This window comes from Pecten maximus, chromosome 9 (assembly GCF_902652985.1).
Source record: "Pecten maximus chromosome 9, xPecMax1.1, whole genome shotgun sequence".
NCBI lineage: Eukaryota > Metazoa > Mollusca > Bivalvia > Pectinida > Pectinidae > Pecten > Pecten maximus.
Genome location: NC_047023.1, coordinates 2,405,031 through 2,419,156, shown reverse-complemented (window position 1 = coordinate 2,419,156; position 14,126 = coordinate 2,405,031). Strand labels below are relative to the sequence as shown.

The following is a 14,126-nucleotide window of genomic DNA, read 5'->3' as shown; positions in this document are numbered from 1 at the left end:
ACCAAGCTTTCCCAAACATTTATCACAAAACAACCTGTTACAAATATAGACACAATATACCACAGCGTCAACAAACAAATACAGTATATAACACAACATCAACACACAAATACAGTATATACCTAAACGTCAACACACAAATACAATATATACCACAGTGTCAACGCACAAATATAGTATATACCACAGTGTCAACACACAAATACAGCACATACCACAGTATCAACAAACACATACATCATATATCACAGTGTCATCTTACATATACAGCACATACCAGTGTCAACACGCTGATACAGAATATACCACAATGTCAACAGAAAAATAGTATTGATCACAATGTTACCACACAGATACAGCATATACTATTGTGAACACAAAAATACAGCAAGCATCTATACCACAATGCCAACACACAAAATTACCATATACCAGTGTCAAAACACAAATACAGCATATATCACAGAGTCAACACAAAAATACAGCATATATCACAGAGTCAACACACAAATACAGCATGCATTTGTACCACACCGTCAATACACATGTACTCATATCACACCTTCAGCATACAATGATAACATATCCTGGTGCATGCGTCAAGACACGAGGACAACTCATACCACATCGTCAACATAAAACGACAATTTATATCACAGCACCTGCAATTCATTTTAAATATAAATGTGAGTTAATTATCAAAATCTAATAAAAGGATGTATATGCAATACTTTGATAACCTTACCCAATTCAAAGGTCTTACCGAGCAACCAATGTTACCGAGAGTTATATTGTCTGATAAAACGCATTGCAGGGCTCTGTTATTACTCGTTGCCATGGCCAGTGTAAACAAATGAACACAGGTACGTTATTTGATATCATTATGTATTGATATAACTTTTTTTTTCTTTTCGTACAATGAATAAATATAACAAATAAATCTGTATGGAATCACTGTACCACTATCGTCTATCATTGGTATTATTTCCGATTTCGTAATTGACTACAAAGCAGACGTCAAATTAACAAAACATCGATATTAACAGTAGTGCTTGATGTACATTTAAAGCAGGCGATGACTTGTATTGAATATATTTTACACTGGTCCTTATACACCATTCAATGTCATATTCAATTTTCTTCCACACATTAGCGTCAGTTAAACAACATATATGTACTTAAAAGTTGCTTAACTAATAACTCAATGTTTTCAGTACTGAGGAAATAATAAGTATGCAAACAGAAATAGGTTCGCATAACGTATGAAACACACTATGTTCTTTCTATTTTTATACAAATTCTGTTTAAAATAGATACATGTATCTAGGTATGTATGTTAAGTAAAGCACTCCAGATTGTTACATTGGCGACAAGGGCCAAGTTACCAGAAGTGACAAGGAAATGGCTGAGGTGCTGGCAACATTTCACTTCTATATTTATAAGAACCAATATTATATCATACCTTTATATGATGGTAGGTGTAGGCTACCACCTTAAAAGGGGCGGCGGTGGCCGAGTGGTTATGGTGTCCCGACACTTTATCACTAGCCGTCCACCTCTGGGTTGCGAGTTCGAAACCTACGTCGGGCAGTTGCCAGGTACTGACCGTAGGCCGGGTACTCCGGCTTTACTCCACTTCCAAACCTGGCACGTCCTTAAATGACCCTGGCTGTTATTAATAGGACGTTTAACGAAATAAACCAAACCAAACCACCTTACGTACATAATTGCATTTAATAGGTCTATAAAATGCACAATACGTGAATATGCGCGCAGATATACATTAACAAGTCTCCTTTGTTAAGACCGACAAAAACTGTGTAGAAATTGTCTCCCTGTCACAAATCCCCCGACATAATATCTAACTATATAATGGTGACAAGAATTATCGCCAACATTTAAACGTATGCCTAGCGTGATTACCTAGTTATAGATATATGCCGACTGTTTGTAAACCTAGAGGTCAACTTAAAAGACACTCCAGGATACGTTAAACACGTAAAGAGATATTGTGGCTTCGTCAGCTTCATTACACATTGGAGTTATTTTCAAACCACATCTTCTTCGTTTCAGTAATAATGAATTTGAAATATCAGACGATGAAGGTTTAAAATATTAGTTGGCGTTGGTAAAGACTAAATATATTTGAAAAGCAATACATTCAATAATTGAAATAAAAGATTTCTTAATCTTACAGTTGAAGCCTGAAATATAAAACTATATAAAACAGATTATCGAAGTTCTTTTCTGACAGTGAATATAAATCATAATATATAATTATTTACTTAATGATTTTGTTTGTTTTAGTTTTAATTTTTTTTTTGGGGGGGGGGGGGGGGGGGGGAGGCACATTACTATTTCAAATACACAGATATGCAGATATTTATCAATCATTAAACATTTAAGATACAAGCCTCCTTTTGAATGTAGATATCGATATATTTAGTTAAAAGGTGTACGTATATTTCAATTTGACAGGTTAGTTCTACACACAATATAAATTTCTCCGAAGATTAGATCCTCAACAGCTGTATTTTATATCACGCCATATATAGATGCAGTGAGTTTAGAATGCAGAATAGGGTTCAGGTTTATTACAAACACTACAAATAAAATGTTATAATATGGTAATACATTTTGCTGCAGTAATCAAGATAACCAAACATAACTTATCTACTGGTTTTAACATTGAGTCTGCGTTGTCAATAGAACACACCGTTTACACAAATTTTAAATGAGCCAATTTATATGCGTGCTTCGTATTTCAAAAGCAAACCAAGCCTGTTTAGAAATATATGCAATATATTGAATTGATTGCACTGTGTTTTATTAGAGGACAATTCTGAATCTGGTGCTCAAAATAAACTGTACATGGCATGAGTTGTGTTGGGAACGCTCCTTAACTGTTTGTAGACAGTATCCAAATGAGACCAAATACATCATGTTTCACTCACCTGTGATGTATGTTCAAAAGCATTCGTGGTTCATTGCATATACAAAACAGATATTTAAAATGTCCTATATTGACACAAAGGGGTTCTCTTTTAAGTAAGATATAAGCCCAAACTATCTATTATGCATGATATTGAACATTATTCATCTCTATGCTCCCCAAACTGTCCAATATTTTTGAAGCGAATGCATGTCAATATTGTGGTTAATAAACGATCTGTAGCTGTATAGTCTTGCTCAAGTCCTTGAATATGTATGTGTTTGTAAGAGCGATTCTGATTGGTTGATTCCATCCTGGCTGGTGGTATCAATAGAGGCTCCATCAGACGGGCAGGCTCAGTTGTTCAGTTGTTCTCCAGCTCGCTCGGATGAAGGAACACTCAGCGTTACAAAAAAAGGTAAATAAAGGTAAACAGTGACCAAGCTGAATAAGTTTGGGCCTAGCTGCATAAGTTAGGGTCCCACTGTTGTTCCAGTATCACGTATCGTTACAGGGTATCACAGTACAGGGCGACGTGCTGTGTTACGGTGACTGTGACAGGTACCGAGACAAGCGTTTGCCGTGTTTTGGTAAACGGGTGACTTGGTTAAATGGTGTCTCGGTAAAGGTAGTCGCAGTCACGGTGTATGCGTGTCGCGGTCAAGTTGTCGTGATCACATAGTGTTGCGGTACAGGGTGTTTGGTTTGGTTTATTTTGTTTAACGTCCTATTAACAGCTAAGGTAATTTAAGGACGGCCTCCCGTGCGTGCGACATGCATGCGTGTGGTGAGTGCGTATGTGTGTTTTGGGAGGCTGTGATATGTTCGTGTTAAGTCTCCTTGTGATAGGCCGGACCTTAGGTACATTGTGATACAGTTGGTTTATCTAGGTAACAGGTTGTATTCAGGCTATCACAGCGTTAAATATTTACCAGGCGTAAATTAGGTAATCATTTCATATATATTGAAGCCAGGTAGACTAGCCATTGTTTTGTGTATATTGTCGGCCATGTTTATGTTTTCTTACAACAGTTAGATATACAATGTATATTGGGTCCAAGATGTCATGATAGACAATTTGATGCTTATAACCTTATCTTAATTATGAAAAAAAGCACAGAAATGTATATCTATTATGGAAAAAATTGTAAATCAGTCCATGGTTTCATTTCTTACTATTTCCGAAAAAAGTATTATCTACTAAAACATTTAGCAGACGACATGCATTAAGCGAGGAAACCTAACTCACCAACCTGTTGTTGAACCCTGTTTAACCAGTCATGTACACATATATGTACAAGACAATAATTATTAATAATATGGACATAAACTCCTAGTTTCACTCCTTATGTTTTACAGTAGAAATCATACCATACATGCATAATTACGATACACCTCCATATGCTGTTGAAGGGTATGTTAACTCGGCTCTTTGTTCTGAAGTCAGACTATCTTTTAAGAAGACTCACGTCCGACAGTGGAAATCACGATCTACATAATTGTATGTCCTATCGTTCCTATATGTTCTATAGTTCTCTGCATTGCACAAATAAAGCTTGATAAAGCTTACCTCTAAAATATTCACATGAAGTAATTATATCGAAAAGCCATGTCATTTTCATATGAAAATAGTACATTTTGGTCGAGAAACTGATATAAAATTGGACAAAATGTAGCATGGTACAATAACTTTTGTATTCCTACTCATCAGGTCTAAAGTATATTTTCCATGCGTCGACATTTTGAAGAACATCAAGTTGATTCCTGATTTGTGTTGCACCGTTAACATACATAAATACAAATATCCATGTTTGACAGTAAGTCATGTCCCAAACTTCACTAAGTTGTCATACAATTTCAATTTCGTGGTTCATGGAAATGCATGAGAGATACCCTTCATGTCGTGAAACATAAATAGAAATATATAAATAACGTAACGTGTAGGTCATATCTCAATGTATTTGATACTTGAAATATATGGTATCTCCGAGTGGCTGGGGGACTTTTTTGCAAAATTATACTGAAATAAGTATGTCCTGAAACTATTTCAACATACAATTATTTAAAATCTATTACTGGTGTACACGGGATCAAATCTTAACTCTGATGATGTCTGTAATAAATAAAAAAAAATTGTCGTCTTGAGCTACGGCATCGCAGCTAATAGATTATCAGAAAAAAGGACGAGTGTGTGTATTCATAGTGCTAATAAATTACTTATGACATGTAATCCAATGAATTTTGCCATTTTTAGGCTAAAAGTACGCATAGAAGGGGTTACGGGGAAACTGCTGTGAGTGGGTGGCAAAGGTAATGCGTTTCAGAGTTCGGGGTGAAAAATTAAATTGATCAGTTCGAGTTCACATATGTAGATAGTGCATTATAATGCATTCAATAAAAATACAATTTGTTATATACATGTATCAGGATGTGTAGGCTAGAAGATAGATAACAACGCAAAACCAGCATTTGTCTACATTTTCTTAAAAAAAAAAAAAAAAAAAATTCTACAGATAGCCAGCTCCGTATTGCGCAGATAGCATGTATAAAACTTCGAAGTGTGGACAAAATGTTATTCCCAATGGCTATATTTAGAAATGCAGGAAATCACGGTATATAAAACAATTTCGTAGTTTTATACAGAATCGCATACAGTCAGTAATAAAATGAATTCCGTGTAAATTACGCACAACAAATATGTTTGATAAATAAGCTTTGATTACACATAAAATTATATCTACAACACACGGAGTAAATAGGTTGAAGTGAAAAACACGGAATCCAAAGAAACATTTCGAGCTTACATCACAATAACGAATATTCAAATAACAAGACTAATCTAGATAATTATATTATATAATTCTATGTCATTAAGCTGGTTGTCTCTGAAATCTCCTAGAATATAAACATGTACAAAACAAAAACGAAAAGACATGCATACCGATTCATCACCCAGTATCCAAAATTGTATCACCCCAAACATCTGCAGTAAAAAAAACTAGAACTGACAAGAGGCCCATGGGTGTAGTTTGATTTGAAGCAGTTCACAGGTTTCTGAGGAATTGGCTGGACAAAATTCCCCCTCACCCGAAAAACGAGGTATAGTGACCTGGTTACATTGATAACCACAAAATTAGAACATGATATAGATAACGCACATCTACAATGCAGAAGGGTTATTGCCATAAAGTTTTGTTGAAATTCCCTCAGTAGTTTAGGAGAAGTAGCCGGTACATCGCTGTGTCGACGGACGGACGGACAACCTGATTCCAGTATCCCCCCCTAACTTCGTTGCGGGGGTACACATACTTTTACTTCATGATTTAGTGAATCTTGGTTTCGTTTGCTTTTTTTGTGTAACGTCCTATTAACAGCTAAGGTCATTTAAGGACGGACCCCCGTGCGTGCGACATGCATGTGTGTGGTGAGTGCGTATGTGTGTTTTGGGAGGCTGCAGTATGTTCGTCGTGTTAAGTCTTCTGTGATAGGCTTGACCTTTTATCGATTTATAGTGCTACCTCACTGAAGCATACTGCCGAAGACACCCAGCAGGACACTCCACCCGGTCACATTATACTGACAACTGGAGAACCAGTCGTCACACTCCAAATATGCTGAGCGCTAAGCAGGAGCAGCAACTACCAGTGTTTAAGACTCTGGTATGTCACGGCCAGGGGACAGAACCCAAAGCCTTCCTCACAAGGGCGAACGCTCAACTAAAGGCCAAATGTGAGGCAGTGTGCAGGAGGTACGCGTGTTTTAGTCAGTACATTCTCCGTTGCCGGTAATTGTTTGTCAAGCATATCTTAATTTTAAATCCTGAAACTGTTGTGTTCCATGGCTGATTATAACACCCGACAAACATGTGCTTCAGCCATGTACTTTTTTTTTAAATTTCCAATGAGACTTCAGGCAAATCAGGATCAGTCCATAATACAATCGTATGAGCAGGATGAATTATCGATAACATGTATCACACTGAAATCACTAGGCCAACTACAAAATGTACATGAATTATAATCAAAAGACTTTTTCGAATATTGAAACCATCTGATAGCTAAGCACTTACACTATAAGACTGTTTTGAGTTATACCATCGTCTACGTCCTTGTAGCCCAATAAGATGGTGCCATCAATACTGGAGCCACTGACGTCCGATCTTACAGTGTCATCCGACTTATATACCACATTTATGAGCTTGGCGCCTCTTCTTATTACATTAAAGTCGTTAAACTTTGTGTCCCACTTGTATATTTGGAAGAAGAAAGGCAGTAATACACTGGATCATGAAACCATAAGAAAAATATATACTGCAATGTCTACACACGGCGTCAATACAGGATGCATATACATATAAACTAATTTAGTCTATCTTTTTTTTAATCCTGACGAAGTGTTAATAGACCGGATATCTCTGATCAAAACTAGACTTTCCCTTAAGATTGTGTTTTATATCAGTTCTTTCACTATTTTCATGAAGCTAACCAGCAGATTGTTCTCCCTAAGTTTTGAATCATGTAAATAAACTTTATTTTACTTAAAACTTTACGGAACAGAATAACCATTCTTTTGTGGCCTTTTCTTTCATGTGACGCCATACACTCAGTGATCGTATAACGTATCTTTAAAACATCAAATATAATAAAAAGATAATCTTAAAAGATAAAAATTACAGATGGTATCCGTTATGTATTTCTCTTACCCTATACAGGGATATCCACAATTTTACCAGTGTGATATTTTCTTATCTTAACCAAGGTTGAGACAAGCTAAATTTGCTCTTTGCACATTCTCAACAATTGAATTTCGTCACTTAAACAATACTTTGGATTGGTTTGGTTTATTTAGTTTAACGTCCTATTAACATCTAAGGTCACTTAAACTTAAACAATAAAATGACGTCATGTGTACAATTCAATCACGTTACGTCAGTATTTCCTTCGTTGATGTAACATCAATATTAGATACATTAGAGGGTAAACAGGGTAGGAGAAACAAATTAATCATTCACCCCATGGAAGTGAGACAGGTGAATCAAAACCCTCGGGGTAAGATATTTCAGCTAGGCAATCCTCGTGTTTGGCAAATTAAGAATCCCCCCCCCCCCCCCCCCCCCCCCCCCCTTGGGGTGAAGATGTTCTGGAGAATGATGACATACTAGTCGAATGGTGATAAGTGTATTTAAATGCAATGCATACATTATTGTAGGTATTTTTTTAAAAGGAAGTGTAGCAATACAATCCTAAACATAACTGCATCTCATTGATAAAACAATGTTTTTAACAGCGTAAAAACGACGAAGCAAATTTTATTTGACTCATTGAGTATTTGGAGTAAATGTGATATACAGAGGTCGGCAATTTACTTAATTGCAACGTTGTCAATGTAACGTGGAACTGTTATTACTTAACTTCGTCCATATTCGCATATGTTTTTCAATACAAACCGGTAGAAGGAAAAATATTGTCAGAATTAATAGAAATGGTAATTAATTACTGTGACCATGATGATGATGATGATGATGTTAAAAGGTTTCTCAGAAACAACACCTGCCCCTTATTTCTCTCTTCCATATATCCCACTTCATAAGAAAACTACAGCAGATGGGATCCATTTCCTTTATGCTGTTATAGTAATTGAGCCTCTTTTCTGACGGAGTAAACATGTTGTCAGTTTTAGAATGTATTTTCGATATTGTTAGCAAATAAAGATATTGCATAAATTCATGAACGATGAAAATCGCTTCAAACTGAACAAAGTAATGAATATTACATGCATGTTAATATGTTTAATGTGTTTTTGGTAATGAGGGTAATCTTTAAACATTTTTTAGGCCAAAAATATATTTCTAATAATAATTTTTTCATGGTGATATAACAGCTTTAGGAATATACATTTCATACGTTATCGAGGTGGGCATGCTATTTTCTTAAAATGCAATAACATAAACAGTTAAAAGTAATTATTATATTCTGAGTATAACTCATCATGAATGCAACTCCTAGTATATTCCTAATGATAATTATTATTCGGTGTTTTTCATTACGTAAATATACAATAGACAATAACATAGATAAACACTGACAAGCTTTTTCCAATGCTTATAATATATAACTGAATTCTAAAAACATGTTTATCACTTTAAAATATCTATAGAATATAAAATATTCATTACTGAGCAGGGTAGTTCAAAGTTTCGTTTTGTATTATGTTTTGGGTTATCGGTTATCTCAATTAGTTAGTGATGTCAATGGAATACACCGATTAAGTTTCAATGAATCGATTCATGTGCAGGTAGTCTATTTCTATAACAGACACGTTTAGTAATACATGGATATGTATGGGAAGCATTGTAATGAGTTTTTGAATACAACGAAATATTGTGTGATTTAAAACACACAATACCCAAAAATAGTACACATTATCGAGGTGTTGATATTCGATTACTCATGTATCCTATCGGCTCTACCGGCAAAATCTATCAAAACAAATACATATTTCGCAGATACCATGTAACGGACGATATTGGTTTTCCTGTAAGATAAAGTGTTCAAAGTGTTAATTTTCGTAGAATGACTAATCTTGAGTATGCGACTAAATAACCGATTAAAATAGCTGTTTGCTTGGCTTTTCGCACCGAGTCATTTTCAGGTTAGGTCTCCTTGAAAAAGTACTAGTCGGTGACTACCTCACTGAACATCATACAAACACATTTTCGTTTAATGGTTTCCAGAACAATGGAGGGAAAATGCTTTACCGAAACCTTTAGCATTATATACAATGCTTCCAGAAACAAAATAAATTGCACCGAAAATTCATTGGGAATGGAAATACGTTAAAATTGTAGACGTTGTAACCGGATTATGATGTAAAGTATGCCATCATAAGAAGAAATCCGCAAGCCATATTTGAATACAACATTATATTCTTCGTTTCATTTGATAAGTTTTATCGATAGTTAAGTATATAACAACCAGAAAAAAACAAAAGTTGGATTCAGATAACACAGCAAGATCATTTATAAGGTAAGTTTACGTTGACAGTTCTATAGTGCCAAAAAAAGACACTTTAGTATGAAAACCCACCAGGTAACAGGTAACCAGACTTGATGCACATTATGCCAAACCCAGACAATCAATCGAAATAGTTATCGGCCGGGAATAATCAGATTCAGCCATGCTTGAACATTAAGTGATGAAGGTGAAATATATATCACCATCAGTTACATGTAAAAGTGTGCAAGAAATGCACTTCACCAGTCGTCCAAGTATCACCCAACAGCGGACTAACACTATCAAAAGATAGCTTTTGTTTCGATTTGCATTGTTTCATGCTTTGTTGACACAACTATACACACCATAAATTCGGACTTATGCTTTTATAGTGTTAAGAATGTCGTCACTCTGAAATGCCACACCTGGACAAGGTAGCGTGATATCCATCTTGTCGTATTATAATGACAACTGGCGAACCAACTAGGCGGCATTTCATTCAGCCAACATCAATTATATTTACCTTGAAGTTCTTTGGTTAGAATGAAATTGAATGACCGAATGCAGTCAGACGTAAAACAAAATCCGGCACAAGTGTGAAATGTATATGCCTAGCGTTACGATTGGCGCCACATTTCTCTATAGTGAACCTATCTCATAACCCTAGATAATTACTCAGAGAGCATTTAAATTGTTGAAAAGCAGTAAGACATGATTTGACGTGATAATATCAATTTAAGGTTTTACATTTGTCTGACTGGTTTGAGCGTAACTGGGTGTAATTTGTAGGTAGGACCAGAAACGTTAACGTGTTAGGGCACATTCAAACGCAATGCTTACTTCAGAGAATAAAGTAAACCACATCGTCAACACACCAGATTAAAATATCTCATAGAATCACTTAAATGGAAACGAGATATACCATAGCTTTAACATATAAGGAATATATACTGCTGGGCAATAAACAGGGATAAAATGTACCACGGCGTCAACACAAACGGAAACAGTTACCACAATGTTAACATACAAAAACAAAGTATACTACGGGGTCAAAACACACAGAATCATATGCCAAAATGCTAATAAATGACAATATAGACACATAATCAAAAGGAATTGTACCAAAGAGTGAAATTACCATACAAACAAACAACACAGTAAGAGCAAAAGCGAATATTTTTCAGCGTCTACATACAAGGGAAGCTTGTCAACGTCAAAAAAGAAAAAGTCAAAAATACACTGGCGTCTATACACTCTTCAAATTTCCCACATGGTCATGATATATGTCATATGATCAGCAACATGGCAACAAGACCACAGCGTCAACATGAAAGGACAAAATAAAAGTTATTGTTAACACTAGAACTGTCGTCCGAGGCCCACTCATAACCATCCTCCTCACTCGCCGCCAATTAGTCCATTCGTAGAATTATTTTTTTTTAATTTTGACCAATCAGAGGCCTCCGTGTGGTAACTATAGCAACGAAACCCATTCAGTTGAATTCGCAGTCCCCTAGTAACCATATAAACCAATTTTCATTAAAATCTAACATTATGTAAAGTTTGAACAATCAGAAGCCAGTAAATAGCGGTCATATTCTTAATGTGAACTGAGGTTGCAGATGTGAAAAGTATTCCATGGTAAACATGTATACCAAATTTCATCTCGGACAACATCTAAAATTCGACCATTATCAGTCATTTCTAAGGCAGCCATTTTGTTTTTAATTTTTCAACTCTTTATTTAAAATTTAAGTTTCTTTTGTAACCAACTCTAACAAAAAAAATCTATTTTGAAACAGTAAAAGAGTAATAGTGAATTAGTTTTTGGGCCAATCAGAGGCCGTGGCGGCCATCTTGGCGTACCGATCGAAAACCCGACACAAACACACGATATACCACAGTGTCAACACTCAAACATAATATATATCACAGTGTCAACACACAAACACCCGATATACCACAGTTTCAACACACAGGTACAGTATATACTAAAGTGTCTACAAACAAATGCAGCATATACCACAATGTCAACAAACAAAGATAGCATATACAATAGTGACAACATACAAATACAGCATATACCACAGTGTCAACACATAAATACAGTATATATAAAAGTGTCAAAACACAAAAACATCATATACCACAGTGTCAAAACACAGATAGCAGTAACCACAGTGTTACAACACAGATACTGCACATACCAGTGTCAACACAAAAATACAGCATGCATCTATGCCACAATTTCAACGCAAAAAGATACCATATACCACGGTGTCAAGACACAAATACAGCATATACCACAGAGTCAGCATACAAAAACAGCATGCATTTATACCACAATGTCAAAACTTATGTACAACATATATAACACCTTCAACATACAATTATAGCATATCATGGAGGATCAACACACACGGGAACAACTCATACCACATCGTTAACATAAAACGAAAATTTATATCACAGCCCTACAATTAATTTTAAATACAAATGTGTATTAATTATCAAAATCTAATTAAAATATATAAATACAATACTCTGATAAACTTATCCAATTCAAAATTCTTACCGAGCGTCCCATGCTCCCGCGAATAAGGCTTTGTGAATGCAGAAATGGTCTGATAAAACACACTGCAGGGCTCTGTAATTACTCGTTGTCATGGTCGGTGTATACAAATGTACACAAGCACGTTATTTGATATTACTATGTCTTGACATTACAAATTATTCTTTTCTTACAGTGAATAAAACATAACAAATATATATGTATGGACTCATTGTACCACTATAGTTTTATTATCGGTAGTATATCCGATTTCGTAATTGACTACACAGCAGACGTCAAGTTAACAAAACATCGATAATAATAGTAGTGCTTGATGTGCATTTAAAGCAGGCAATGACTTGTATTGAATATATTTTACACTGGTCCGTATACGCCATTTAATTTCATATGCAATTTTCTTCCACACATTAGCATCAGTTAAACAACATATGCATACTTAAAGATTGCTTAACTAATAACTCTTAATTATTTTCAGTACAGAGGGAATAATAATTTGGTTTGGTTTATTTTGTTTAACGTCCCATTAACAGCTAAGGTCATTTAAGGACGGCCTCCCGTGCGTGCGAAATGTATGCGTGTGATGAGTGCGTATGTGTGTTTTGGGAGGCTTTGGTATGTTTGTGTTAAGTCTCCTTGTGATAGGCCGGATCGTTTGTCCATTTAGAGTGCTACCTCACTGGAGCATACTGCCGAAGACACCCAGCAGCACACCCCACCCGGTCACATTATACTGACAACGGGGAATAATAAGTATGCAAACATAGAAATAGGTTCGCATAACGTATGGAACACACTATGCTGTTTCTATTTTACACAAATTTTGAATAAAATGGATACATGTATCTAGGTAGTAGGTTAAGTAAAGCACTCCAGATGACTGATACATTGGCGACAAGGACCAAGCTACCAGAAGTGACACGGAAATGGCTGAGGTGCTGACAACAATCTTCTCTTCATTATTTACAACAGAACCAATGTATAACATATCTATATAGAATGTTCACACATACAGTTATAACTGTCACAGTAGATAACATCATCCGTATTACCGGTATAATGTAGGTTCGGTCATAAGCAAGCCATTGTCCTTTATGCAAAATAATCCCTTAACAATGGGGCAGTACCAAAGAATTGAAAGTAAGCAAATTGCAGGAGTATTCTTACGAAATGAGACCGGATGTTAGCCATTGCTTTCAACCTATTAGCTTAACATGCATTTTCTGCAAAGGGTGTTGAAAACCATTGTGAGTGAAGTTACCAACCACAACATGAAACGAAGAAAGCTTTTTGGTTAGCAACAATCTTGATTCCTTAAAGAAAGATCGGCGTACTAAAATTAATGCGGGTGATCGGTCAGTGGTTGGATTTATTGAGCAGGGAAGATGCAATCTACTACGATCTCATTAAGGTTCATGTTAGTAACATTTAACAAGCCTTTAAATTTTATTTTGGTGATAAAATATCCCATTTTTAGAAATTGTAAGACAAAGTCATAATTAGACATTTTTATCTTTAAACAGTAAAATAATTTACTGAACAAATATAAGATTCTTTATTTTTTGCCATAGCCCGAAATAATCACTGAAAATGAAATTAAATATGTCTGTTCATAGGAACGTTATGATGGTAG

The 14,126-nt window shown here is 35.5% G+C and overlaps 1 protein-coding gene across 1 annotated transcript in view; it reads right to left on the bottom strand.

The window, feature by feature from the left end:
- Positions 1-12,511, bottom strand: part of LOC117334800 (ankyrin repeat, PH and SEC7 domain containing protein secG-like) — a 35,356-nt gene extending 22,845 nt beyond the window's left edge. The window contains exon 1 of the mRNA XM_033894606.1: positions 12,500-12,511. Coding sequence (XP_033750497.1) covers positions 12,500-12,511 — 12 coding nt within the window. The remainder of the gene's footprint in view (positions 1-12,499) is intronic.
- Between the last annotated feature and the right edge of the window lie 1,615 nt (positions 12,512-14,126).